The sequence below is a fragment of the Hesperophylax consimilis genome, chromosome 27 (assembly GCF_061612785.1).
Source record: "Hesperophylax consimilis isolate HC1 chromosome 27, BYU_Hcon_1.0, whole genome shotgun sequence".
Classification (NCBI taxonomy): Eukaryota; Metazoa; Arthropoda; class Insecta; order Trichoptera; family Limnephilidae; genus Hesperophylax; species Hesperophylax consimilis.
The window spans coordinates 18,883,134-18,896,053 of NC_142862.1; the positions used below are offsets into that span (position 1 = coordinate 18,883,134).

A 12,920-nucleotide genomic window follows, 5' to 3' on the forward strand; every position below is an offset into this window, starting at 1 on the left:
GCCTCTTGTGTTGGGTTAGTGTAAAAAAAATATAGGAATTACCTTAACTTTTGAGTTTTAACTTTAAGTTTTAATTTTAACTAAATTTGAGGAAAATTTACTTAGATGAAGGTGGGAATTTACAATTTGGCGAACAATACCTGGACGAAATTAAACATGATACGAGACTTTCTGAAAATAATAATAGTAAGGGTAGTGAAAATAAAAATCTAGGAAAAACAGCAGAAAGATTTTTACTCGAAAAGTTTTCAGGAAAAACATCAAGTGTTAACCAATGGATCAATGATTTATTTATTTATTGTTTGAAAAACTTACAGAGTGTTAACTTATTACATTAATATTATTGCGTGGGAATGTGCACAACATTATTGCGTGGGAATGTACACAATTTATAATATTTTGATTTTTTTCTTCTTTTTCCTTAGCCTTCCTTTTATAAGCTGCACCACTAGGTTTCTTCTTCAATTCACTCATTATTTGGGTAATAAACTAAAACGCAATGTACTAATTAATTCACACAAATACCGCTGCGAGTACGTAATCAATAGAAGCGCGCGTAACCGGCGACATCCAAGCTGAAAGTGATGAGTGTGACTGTCACCCCGTCATCCGTTCGGAAGTCCGGTGCCGGCAGCTTAGCCCCTGCCCCCGCTGCGCCCTTTGCCCTGCAATCTAGCAACGCCCGCGAACGAATCCACGAGCGAGCGGTCTTCTATTAAAAAATCATGCGATGGAGGCATGGAGGAATAATCAAGAAGGCAAGTATGCTTTGGAAGCTCTGCATCTCTACAATCTTTTATATTGTGTAAGCAGGTGCATACTTACTTACAAAATTAAGTTTATATATATATTTTTTTTAATTCTAGGGGCGCCCGCCGGCGCCCCTTTGTAACTGGCGCCCCTAGGCACGTGCCTACTTTGCCTTAGGGTTAATCCGCCACTGTCCTAAGGATAACCCCCAGCAACACCGGGTACACATCAGCTTGTGGTTTCATAACCTAAATAAGTGTCCTTCACAGTGAAAATGAAATAATATGATGTTTTCCTCCAAATAAGTATACTTATTTGACATAATATAATAAAATAGTAATAGGTCGATGATGCTCCAACGGCCATTAACTTTTTCACAGATAAAATAAATATGTTTACACATGACAAAAGGCAACATAGAATAATATTAAGAAATATTATTTCCTTGCCAAGCGAATAAAATACAATTCAGTATGTTAGGAGCAATTATGAAGTTAAAAATACCATAAAATCAATTCTAGTTGAGTTGCTAGCATAATATAAGCTAGGGATATGCCGGCATTCAAGCAGTTGTGTAAGAGGATTGAAAAGCTGTTATTTTTAATCCAAATTCATATGTATTTATTTATTGTTTAAAGCACAATATTTCCACCTAAACACAACAATAATAAACACAAACTAATATAATAACAAAAATTGAACAGCTAGTCCATAATTTTGGCAAAAAAATAAAATATTTTTATCATTCGACAGAGTAAGTTCAATTCAATGTTCTACTAAAACCATCCAGGATGCTTTCATACAAAAATTCATAGTAATCACCTTTCTAAATATTTGTTGACCGCAAAAAACCATTTAAAATGTGCAAAAAGCGCTCACGGCACTCAAAACACTTTTGATGTGGATATTTATCAAAACATATTTACTAGAAAATGGCCAGAACTGATTGATTTCAGCAAAATATCGAACATTCGAACAATGACATTTACACCTTATCAGCAGAAAACATTCATGGTGCACGGTTTAATTACTAATTACATACATTTAGTATTTTTGGTAGCCCTGGCTGTTTTCTGCAGAATGCATATTTCACAGACATTTGAGCTTACATTCACTAATATGCATTCTACCTGAAAAAAAAACACCAATATCTCTAAAAAAATCTATATTTAAATCCACTTTAAAGTTATAAGAAATTGGTATCAATACATTATTTATAATTTTTTGAAGTAAAAAACATTATAGGTGTTGTGTAAATTTGATTATTCAATCTTTAGACTAAAGTGCCTTTATCTCAGTTTGAGTTTTTGTGGCTGGCTGCTTTCTTCATAACTACATTCAATTACAATGTACACTTAATTAACACATATGCATAACTGTAAACAAAATAAATACATGAAAACTAAAGCATTTCATAATCAGACCAGTAATGACTATTATTTTAATTAAATAATGTTAAATGACTTTACATATTAGTAAAATAATATTATATACTATACACATAGATAATAGAAACAAATGAGATGGGTCATGAACCATTGTTAGGGGGTATTTCACTATCCCTGATTATGTTCTGACTAAGCACTAATCCGCGGATTAGTCATTTTTTCGTTTTCACTATATCTGAATAACGCTAACGCTCGGGTTAAAGTTCGATTTGACTAATCAGTGCTCGAACCTCACGTTAGGCGCTATTCCTCGAATCAAAGATGGCGTCAAAACATTCCGAGTTTGACAGCGGAGAAGTGAGTCGAATTTTGTTGCGAATTATTACGGATACCGAGGTTTTTGATTTACAGAAGCAGGTGAAAGGGCGGCGATGCGAAGGCCGCGAGTTTTAAGAGCTCGAATGAATTTGAATGCTTGTATGATCCATCCTGAATTATTTGATTGTGTTCAAAATAAGAAACAATGTATTAATTCGACACGAATCTATCTAAAATGACCTGATAATCAACATAACATAACCAAAAAAATGCACACTTTGCGGTGTGCGGACTGTGGCGGGAAACTGGATGACGGCGTTGACCACAGATCAATTGGCGTTGACGCTAGCATTCCATAGACATTGCGGCAAAACATGACAGGCGTTGTAGTAGATTAACTGCAAACATTTTGCTATGTTGCCAGACTATTTCGAGTGTTATCTATCCGGAAGCTCGGCAACAATGGTGAAACGGTCGCTGTTGAATAACGAAGTTATTCTGATCTTTAAAGCCAGCCAACGGCTAGCTAGTCAGATATTTAGCCCGACATAGTGAAATACCCCCTTAGTATGAAACTGCGCGCAACGCATGTCGCCAACATCGTTCACCCATAATACTCCAAATCGCATCTATGCACTTTGTTTCTACTTGCACACCAAACGAAGAACTTTCGTTGGCTCTGCAGTTTTGATAGTCCGCACAGTTTGGTCGTAGCTTGGTGACAGTTTCATGGCATATATTCCACTGTTTATATTATCTACAGGCAAAGCTGTTAAATATATCGATTGAAGACTGGATTCAACTTAAATTGATAAATTCTAAGGGCCTTATAATAATAACCGCATTTTAAATGTTGCATAACTGATAAACAACCATTCATGTTTCGTAAATTGTTTATCAGTTGTGTAAAATTTAAAACACGTCTTTTAGTAATGGGGTAAATGGTTAAATTTAGTAATATCGAAAAGCCAGATATTTAATAAGAGTCTACACACAAGGCCGGCCCTGAGCCAAATGGGGCCTGGCACTAATAAAAACCTCAAGGGGCTGTGTTAAGTATTGTTAGCGCCTGGGCAAGTCTGCGCCCCAAGCCGGCCATGCCTACACATTACAAAGGCTTTCGGGTAAAGCTGACGACATTAAACTAGGAAATCTTACCTACTTTTTTTAAAAGGTAGGCAGAGAAAATATGAATTTATAAACTACTAGATGGGAGATCTCCCAACCATCTGGAGACTTGCTTCTATTAAGGACTATGGCATTACCAAATTGGGGTATGTTGGGAGGCTTAGGGTAGTGAGTAGGGAAAGGAGATGGGGAGGAGGAAGGTGACTATTCAGACATAGTAGATAAACATGGCTAAAGACATTTCAAGCAATGTTTCAATTCTGAATGTTGATCTTTCACCAGGACAATACTGAGAGTATCTTCTACTCTGCAAGGTAAATTATTTATATTTTGGTCACATTTTAATTGTTACTGCATATTTGCACTCAAACCATTGTTTTTTAAATCGATATGAAATATGTATATACAGAAATTCTTATTGGAAAATAGTGAATACCACATGACGAGGCCTGCTTGACTTGGTCTTGCCAGCTATTGGGGATATGTTGAAGTACAGTGTACTATTTGTCGAATTTCTAGTACACTTTTAAATCTAACACATTCAATTTTATTATAAAAAATAAATCTATACAAAAACAACTATAGAAAATGGAACGTAGAAAATAATGCTAATACTTTTACATAAATATTGTTATTTCAAGACTTACACTTATAAAATATAGTTCGTAAAAATATAATATTGAAAAATATTATGTAACTGACTAAACTATGAAAATTGATAGTGAAAAATAATTCTGTAAAAATCAGGTAGTTTACAAATTTGAAAAAAAATCATATAAAAATAAATTACAAGTTCATAAACTATTTCATAAAATTATCAGATTAAAATTTCGTCAATTCAATAAAACAATTTTTTTAATTTCTCAGAGCGAGCAATTACCTAAACATCTTTTGAAAGTGAAATTTTGCAACTAAGAATTACTAGGAGTGAACATTAATAACTTTTTATTTGAACAAACTCACTTCGAACAGAGAGCCTATCCTAAGCTAAGATACCATCCAATATTTCTGTGTTCAATCCCATTTCAAGCAAAAACTAAAGGTGATTATGAATTATTAATTAATTATTTATTCTTATTATCTTTAAAATCAACATCTTCCTTATCATTTTCTGACCCTGTTTTTAAATCAGCTTTGTGCCCCACAAAATCTTTTAATACCTCCGTACTGTCATACTTGTTGTCAGCATGGTCAGATGATGATGCATGGTTGTCAATATCATCTGTCAAGCTCAATGCATCGTTGTCAATTTGATCATTTAAAGGTGATGATGCATCGTTGTCAACTTTTTTATTCAACGATGATGGGTCGCTGTCAACAGTATTGGTCCCAAATATTGGTGCATTTTGTTTCAAATCAGGTGTATATTGGTTTTCATTATTATTAGTCAAGCTTGATGATGCATCGTTATTATCATTTGATGATGCATTGTTGTCAATGTTATCTGTCCAAAAGGAAGATGCATCGCTGTCAATATTCTTTGACAAGCTCAATGATGCATCGTTGTCAATGTGTAAATAATTCTTACTCGAATCGTTGTTGCGGCTGATGCCGCCGATTCCAATTGCATCATTGTATTCGTCGTCCGATGTCGCATTGCAGTCACTTGTTTCATTACCAATATTCACAGCATTAAATTCACAATCATTATTGTCATTACAGTCTTGAGATGAAATTCCACCATCAACCGAATGCTATCTGTTCAGGGAGACGCCGCACGGGGTGTCGGTTGATGAAGTGGCGGGGGAGTCAGGCAGGGGCGATGTAACTCCGTGCGATGAGACCCGTACCTTGCCCTTGGTGGGGTGGGGCAGCCGTCCGGACCAGTCTGCCATCTGGGTGGAGGAACGGTAGAATTTCTTGGAAGTCTTGTTGAAGATAGGAAGAAGCTCGTTCGCTTCATTGGTTAGCGCCTGCAAAGACAATCATTAAGATTAGCAACCAATAGACTTGTAATATATACTTGTACGTAATCGTTGCTGTAAATTCACGTCAAATTACTGCACAAGTTACGATGAATTTCAATTTGGGGTTTCCCTCAGTGTGCTGTGCGGAGGGTCTCCTCTCTACAGGCTAGAGTAGCAAAGAAATATTTCACTGTATACATACATATTCAAGGGTATTTCATGCAAGTTCTTCAAAGCGCCTTCCGTTCAGAATAACAGTAGAACAGAGCATATTCACTTCACGTCTATATTTTAAGAATTGAAATTTGCATGTTAAGAATTTTTTACTGTTCTGATAATCAAAACAGTAAAAAATATAGAAAGGTGTACAAATTTAGGTAAACATTGAATTAATTCAGACGTTAGGTACCCACCTTCAAGTAAATGACGGCATCAGTCCCAAAACCTTCAGCAGAGAGCAGCGTCAGGTCTCCGTGGAAGTAGCGGGCGTATAGACGAGAGATGGGCAAGCCGTATCCATAACCTAAAACCAAAAATCATTATCAAATTATTGGAAAGCAAAAATTAGTAAAAGAAATCTATATGCATGATTTCTTACGAACAGATATACACAATAGAAATGCCTTCCATGTAGATTTGAATGGAAACCAATGCTATTGACTATACCTTTTGGTTACATATTTTTATGTTGACGAATACAACAATTTAAAATCCATTTTCGATTTGCCGCCAAAGCATGTTCATTTTTATGAGTGAATATGGCGGCGTTGACATCACGTCGAGTAACGTCGGTGACAGCCGCCTTGCAAGCCAGTGGTGTTGTCTACACCATAATGACATTGCAGCCAGTTGAAACCATTTCAGAATGTGCGGTTTTAGATATTTTTTATAAAAAAATCGAAAATTATGAATGAATGTACATTTTTCGTACATTGATCATCAGAAAAATAAACTTTAAATTTTCGGCACATTTTTAACGGTACATATTCATAGTTTGTGGAAATACCCCATTTGCATGGGCTCAAAGAATGTTCAGACTTTTGGATTATGAAACATGTCCATATCAGACGCGGCCCGTGGCTGTAATTACCAGCAGTGCATTTCACTTTTAAAATGTACCTAGTCTGTAATTTAGGTGGAGCAAATTAATGAATGGCAATTCATTCTATCTTCTAAGTTATATTTGTAAAATAACTGATTAAATAATACAAAATTATCTTGAAAATAAAGGACACTGAATTCATCGTTGAAAATATAGCGAAACCGTTTGATTTCACTGCGAACGAGTTCCAATGTGTTAATGTTGTTGCGTTAACATTGAACATTAGTATTTCTAAGCGAATCCATTCCAAACGCATTGGATTACGCATGATGAAAGTGATGCAAAATTCACTCGCTGTCAAAGCACTTCGATAATACACGGATGGGTTATGTATCTGCACTGCTCTAACACGTAATTTGACGTTAAGAGTGTAATCTGTCTCGCTCATGTCACCGTTTCGGCTACTTCGGGCTGTCTCGATACCGCCCGACCCTGTTTTAGTAGTATGGTAAAAGTTGGTTCTGTGCATATCTGGGTATGCACGACCGCTTGCTTTTGCGCGGGATTTTTTTACTAGAAGATAGCTCAAATAATGACCTGACGGGAATTACGAATTTCTTACATCGATCACTGGGGCACAGATGTCGTTGTAATTTGTTATGTGGAGATTGAAGACAAGCAGTGCAATGCACAAATGCACGTACCAAGGAACCGCCTCTGGTCCATATTGTATTCGTTGTCTTCATTATTCTGTGACAAATTCTAACGAGGTGTCTATACATCTGCTGTTAGATGGGCTGTGTAATTTTAGTGAATTGCAAGCTGCAGCCTGCAGGGTTAAAATTGCCCTTATGATAGACAACTTTTCAATTTGGGAGGTGGGTTTGGGTACCGCTGCCCCGGGAACCATATATCGGATAGCCAACACCTCTGCCATAGGTCACCCCAAGTCGTTCGTTACGTTTGTTGATTTAGCAAGGGTGCCCGGGGTCATCGGCTGAGGTGTGTTCGTAGTGCGCCTGCCCAACAGCTCTGGGTGGCGTGCCAGATCGGAGAAGCTGGTTTGGCATCTCCAACTGGTCTCGCGACACATCGCCTCGCCCTGCAGTGGGAGACGTAGCAAACCACTTGGGGTGAGTTAATGTAGGGGTATTGGTTATCCATGGTTACCTGGGCGGCGGCATCCATACCTGCCCCCCCAAATTAACAATGGACAGTAGAAACAAAGGGAGATATGGCATGGAATCATGCCGACGGTCACCGAGATATCACCAAACTGTACAGACTATCGAAGCAGTGGAGCCAATGAAAGTTGTGCGTTTGGTGTGTAGGTAGAAACAAAAATTGGGTGACGTTACGTGTATAGATGAACAATGTTGGCGACATTTTTCTTTTGTGTGCAGTTTCATACTTTCATGGCCCACCTCCGTTATTTCTATTATCTATGGTATCCACCAATGATGATGATGAATTGTTTACTAACCAGCTAACGGTACGGTATGTGAATCGGACTTGGAGGGCTGCGGAGCGGTACTGTACATGTACTTGAAGAGCTGGTCAGAGACGCTGCGGGGAATCCCACCTCCTCGATCCGACATCTGAAACAAATATTACATATTACTAAATATGGCACAATAAAAAAATTCAATGAATTTTGCAACAAGTTCATCATTTGTATGGTCGAGGTTCATAAGGGAACGTGGAAGTCTCTGAGCCAGCCTGGCTTCAGGTATCGCCATGTGAACTTCCATTCCAATGGGGAATGAATGAATAAGACATTCTACCGAGCATGTTGTCAACGAATCCACAATTTCTATGGGCATTCTCAAACTAATGTTTTTAGAAATTGTAGTGTCTTATCAACTAATGTCTTTATATACTTGTACAAATTGTATCTATCCTGTTTAGTTTCCCCAGGATAGTTATGTAATAATATTCAGAGGAATATCTTCTTTCTCTATATAAAATCTCTACATAGTGAAAAATAAAGTCGCTATCTGTCTGTCTGTTTTTGCGCTTAGTTCTTCTAAACTATGCAACGGATTTTGATAGGGTTTTCACTATAATGTAGAGAATTTCTTCTAGAAAGTTCATATATTGTTACGTAATAAAGTCACCCTACATAAAAAGGATGCTCACTTTAACCCCACTTTCCCCATGCAAACGGTCGCGGCGTACGTGACGGACCACCCAGGGTGTCAACAGCTCTAAACTCATCGCTACCCGCCGCGCAGCCAGTCTAAATTTGACCCCGGTCGCCACAACAGTGTGATCCGCTCGCAGAGCAAACTGCAACGCTCGCCATGTTTGCCGCGCAAATTACGCATTAATAGAAACAGACTTGATCTCGTTCTAGTTTATAATTAATATCACGCGCAGCCAAGTCACAAACATGTGCCGACAACACCACTCCAGCTTCACTCGTCGGAGCTTTGCTTCCGGTAAATTCCATGTGCACCGCAATATCGACTTAACCGTTGCGTAACCCGGAGACGCAGAACATCTACAGCTCGACAAGTCATGCCGCTACCCATCATCAGAACCTGCAAACCCGTAAGCTTTCTCGGCATACTCTTTCTTGTGTTCAATTCCATTAACTTCATGTAAAATCCACGCTTCATCCTGTCGTTACGTTTGAGAGAGAGAGTAGAGATCCAATTTAACCCTGTGTTTCTTTAAAAGATGATTAATATACCTTGTGCCTCCTACTCTTGTGTTATTATTGTGATGGCCTTCTCCAAACTCCTGACCGATGGACGAACTAATGAATAAAGAAGTTCCCCACCCCTGATAGTATCCGAATCTCATCTGCTTACCCTTTCACTGAGCTAGCCAATTTATAATCCGGGTTCATGTCCCGATGGGTCTCAACTGTGAAACTTAGCAATATATAATACATGGAAATTATATTTATAGAAAGTAGAGAAAAGTCGAAGTTTTGTAATCAAGTCGTAAAAAATATTTTCTTCCATTGCTAACGCTGGCTAAACCTCATAAGATACATCAATATAATGTACCAAGGAAATGTGTATCTTGAACAGACCTGCGATGGAATATGTCAATCTTTTAAGGATAACCCCCAGTAACGCCGGGTACACGTCAGAATATAATGAAGAAATACAAAATTATTTTAAGATTCAATATATTATATTCAGCTAAATAAATGTTCTTCACAATAAAAATAAATCATATGAAGCTTTCTTGTAATAATAAATAAATACAGTACTATGACTTTTGAAAACGAAAAATGATGACATCTGACACAGAATTTGCGAAGAACTTTTTCACAGTAAAAAAATATTTATTTGCAAGTGACGAAATGACAATCTGGAATAATATTAAGATACATTATTTCCTTTCCAAGTGAATGAATTCTATTTTAGTATGCTATGAGCATTTTTTAAGGTTCAACATACCATAAAATCGAGGCAAGGATTTCTTGGCACATTAGCATAGACTAAATTAGACTAGACACGGCATATTCATTTAAAAATAACCCCAACACAATTTTGGTTTGGTTCACATGCACATTTATGAAAAGGCCCACGCATTATGTCACAATGCGAAATGGGCACTGTGCATTGCGTTTTACCTTTTGTTGGTCTATTTTGCTTCTCAGCTATGCTGGGCAAGTTCATTTTTTCAATCACAAAAATAACCGAGTTCCAAATATTTGAATTTGAATTATGTCCATATTACAACACCTCTGACAACAAATTCTCCGTGGTTTCGCTTACGAGTTTGAACGCTTGTACAAGGAGTTTAAACAGAGTTGGGTTGTTAAGTTCATCTCCATATTTGTGACGTACGCTACGTGACGTTATTTTAAAAATGAATTTAACTAGACAGGGCTAATCTAGTATAATTTTTTTTGTTTTTTTTTTTTTATTTATTTTTTTTTTTTTTTTTTTATTGCACAACAGATAGATTATCCAATTACTGTACAATTCTCAATTTGACAATCTTAACACCTATGAAGATAATTATTATACAAAAAAAACTTTAGGCTATTTAAAGAAGAATTATATATATCTAGTGCTTCTGAGATTTCATTCAATAGCACCATTCCTCTTGTCATGCTATGTTGTGCTAGAATATCTGTTCTGCCGTATGGTATTTTGAATAAGTCGTGTCGACGACTACGGCTGAAGTTTTCGGGCACGTATAAACCATAGCATTCCAAGAGGAACGGGCTATCAATATAGTTATGGATTATGTTAAAACTAAGTATTGCAAGATTTGCATGACGTCTAGTTTCCAAGCTAAATCTATTTGTTGCCTCAAGTAAGTCCACATGGTGCATGAACCTTGGATAAGTTCCACGCATCCGCATATAGACATACCTGAGGAATTTTTTCTGGATTTGTTCCAGCATATTAATATACTTAGTTTGGTGCGGAGTCCACACACCACTAGCATACTCCAGCTTACTTCGTATGACGCCATCAAACATGGCTATCATTGCATCTGGGTCGTGAAATTGTTTACATGTTCTGGTGATAAATCCCAGGAGTTTGTAGCATGCTGTAGTATGTCGTGATATGTGGTCCGAGAATGTTAGTTTGGGATCAAAGACGATACCGAGATCTTTATAGCTATTGACTCGGCATAATTTTTTCTCTTTAATGGTGTAATCAAAAACTACGGGCTTCTGAGAGCGGATATATGTCATTGTTACGCATTTTTAATATTAAATTCTAGTTTGTTTTTATCTGACCATTCTGCTATAGCATCAAGGTCAGATTGCATTTTTAAGCAGTCTTCGTAAAATATTATTTCCATCAAAAGTTTGAGATCATCCGCAAATAAAAGACATCTGCTATATTTTACACAGACCTGGATGTCGTCTATAAGTATTAGGAACAACAGAGGACCAAGGTTTGACCCTTGGGGAATACCTGACAAGGCGGGGAATTGTTTAGATTCCTGTCCATTTATTGATACATATTGTCTTCTGGATTTTAGATATGACGCGAAGAAGATAAGTGTCAGTTGATCGAAGCCAAGTTTAAACATTTTAAGTAATAAAATATCATGATCAACTCGATCAAAAGCCTTGGCAAAATCCGTATACACTACATCGGTTTGGTGTCTCGAGTCCAGTCCGACGGCCACCAATCGCGAAAATGTTAACAAATTTGATACCGTGGATTTTTTTGGCATGAAACCGTGTTGGTTTTCTCCTAGAAACGGCATAATTTGGTGATGTAATTTCTTATAAATAATCATTTCAAATATTTTGGGTATAGTTGACAGAATGGCAACAGGTCTGTAATTCTTAATATCAGCCTTGTCTCCAGCTTTGAAAATTGGGCTCACACGCGTGAGTTTCCAGGAATGGGGAAAACAACCAGTAGAAATGCTTAGATTATATATATAACTCAGTGGATGACTTATGATTTTTGAGATATAAGCAATTGTATTAGGGGGTATTAATTAATAATACATCAATGCACATTAGAGTTTAAATATGGAAGTATTTCTATAAGCCATGGTATCTCCAATTTGCAGTATGTTGTGACGCTGAAGCAAGAGAAAGAGAAGTGGTGGCTATGTTTGGTGACTTAGCAGCGGTGCCCGGGTTAATGGGGTGAGTTTTCTCCAGGTCTTGTTGGAGGTGCGTCTGCTTATCAGCTGCGTGACGGGCTGGTTTGGAGAATCGGAGAAGATCGGAAAGACCCTTTGACTTATCCAACCGGACTCTCTCGACCTTGCACTGCAGTGGGAGGGGTGGAGTGATAAGTCACTTCTGGACACACTGATCCCGAGATTTACATATACGTTTTTTCCTTCCGAGAACTTTATCTCTTTTCTTTACTTAACCCCTCCGACTTTTCGCGAACTTGAAGCTAAGATGTCTTTATCGAAATGTCAATTTCACGAAAACGTTGTGTTATTACCGCCTCACAATCAAAGCTCTATAAATGAAACATTACTGAACGGAGCCGAATAGTAAAAACTGTTTTAGAAAGGTTACAAAATAGGTTTTCAAATTGTTGTATCATAAATAAATATTAACATTTGTAAATATTTAAATTTAGAATGGAAACATGAAAAAATTGTAAAAATGACTCACCTGTAATGTTTTATGTAAAAACGATACTAAAATCACGGATAATGTAAAAAAAAAACACTTATTTCATCGTACAAATGTACAATAAACAATTCTGTCACTTCACTTTTTGACCATTTCATACAAAATATATTTTTAAAAAAACAATTAAACTTGCGAGGCGGGTCGGCACGTCAAACGGCTTTCTTGGCGTCGTTTTACGATTTGGCGGGTAAAATTTGCTTCCACTGAGTAGGTCTTTTTACGAGTTTCTATGGATAACTTTGAATAGAGATGTGAAGCTTCATTCAATACGAATATTCTACTTTTTGTTT

General features: G+C 37.0%; 1 protein-coding gene across 1 annotated transcript in view; it reads right to left on the reverse strand.

The window, feature by feature from the left end:
• Positions 1–283: 283 nt before the first annotated feature.
• Pdk (pyruvate dehydrogenase kinase) overlaps positions 284–12,920 on the reverse strand; it is a 99,123-nt gene continuing 86,486 nt past the window's right edge. Inside the window, exons 7-9 of the mRNA XM_089647935.1 lie at positions 8,017–8,131; positions 5,905–6,014; positions 284–5,497 (exon numbers count right to left, since the gene is read on the reverse strand). Of these exons, the coding sequence (XP_089504061.1) occupies positions 5,279–5,497; positions 5,905–6,014; positions 8,017–8,131 (444 nt within the window). The 3' untranslated portion in view covers positions 284–5,278. The remainder of the gene's footprint in view (positions 5,498–5,904; positions 6,015–8,016; positions 8,132–12,920) is intronic.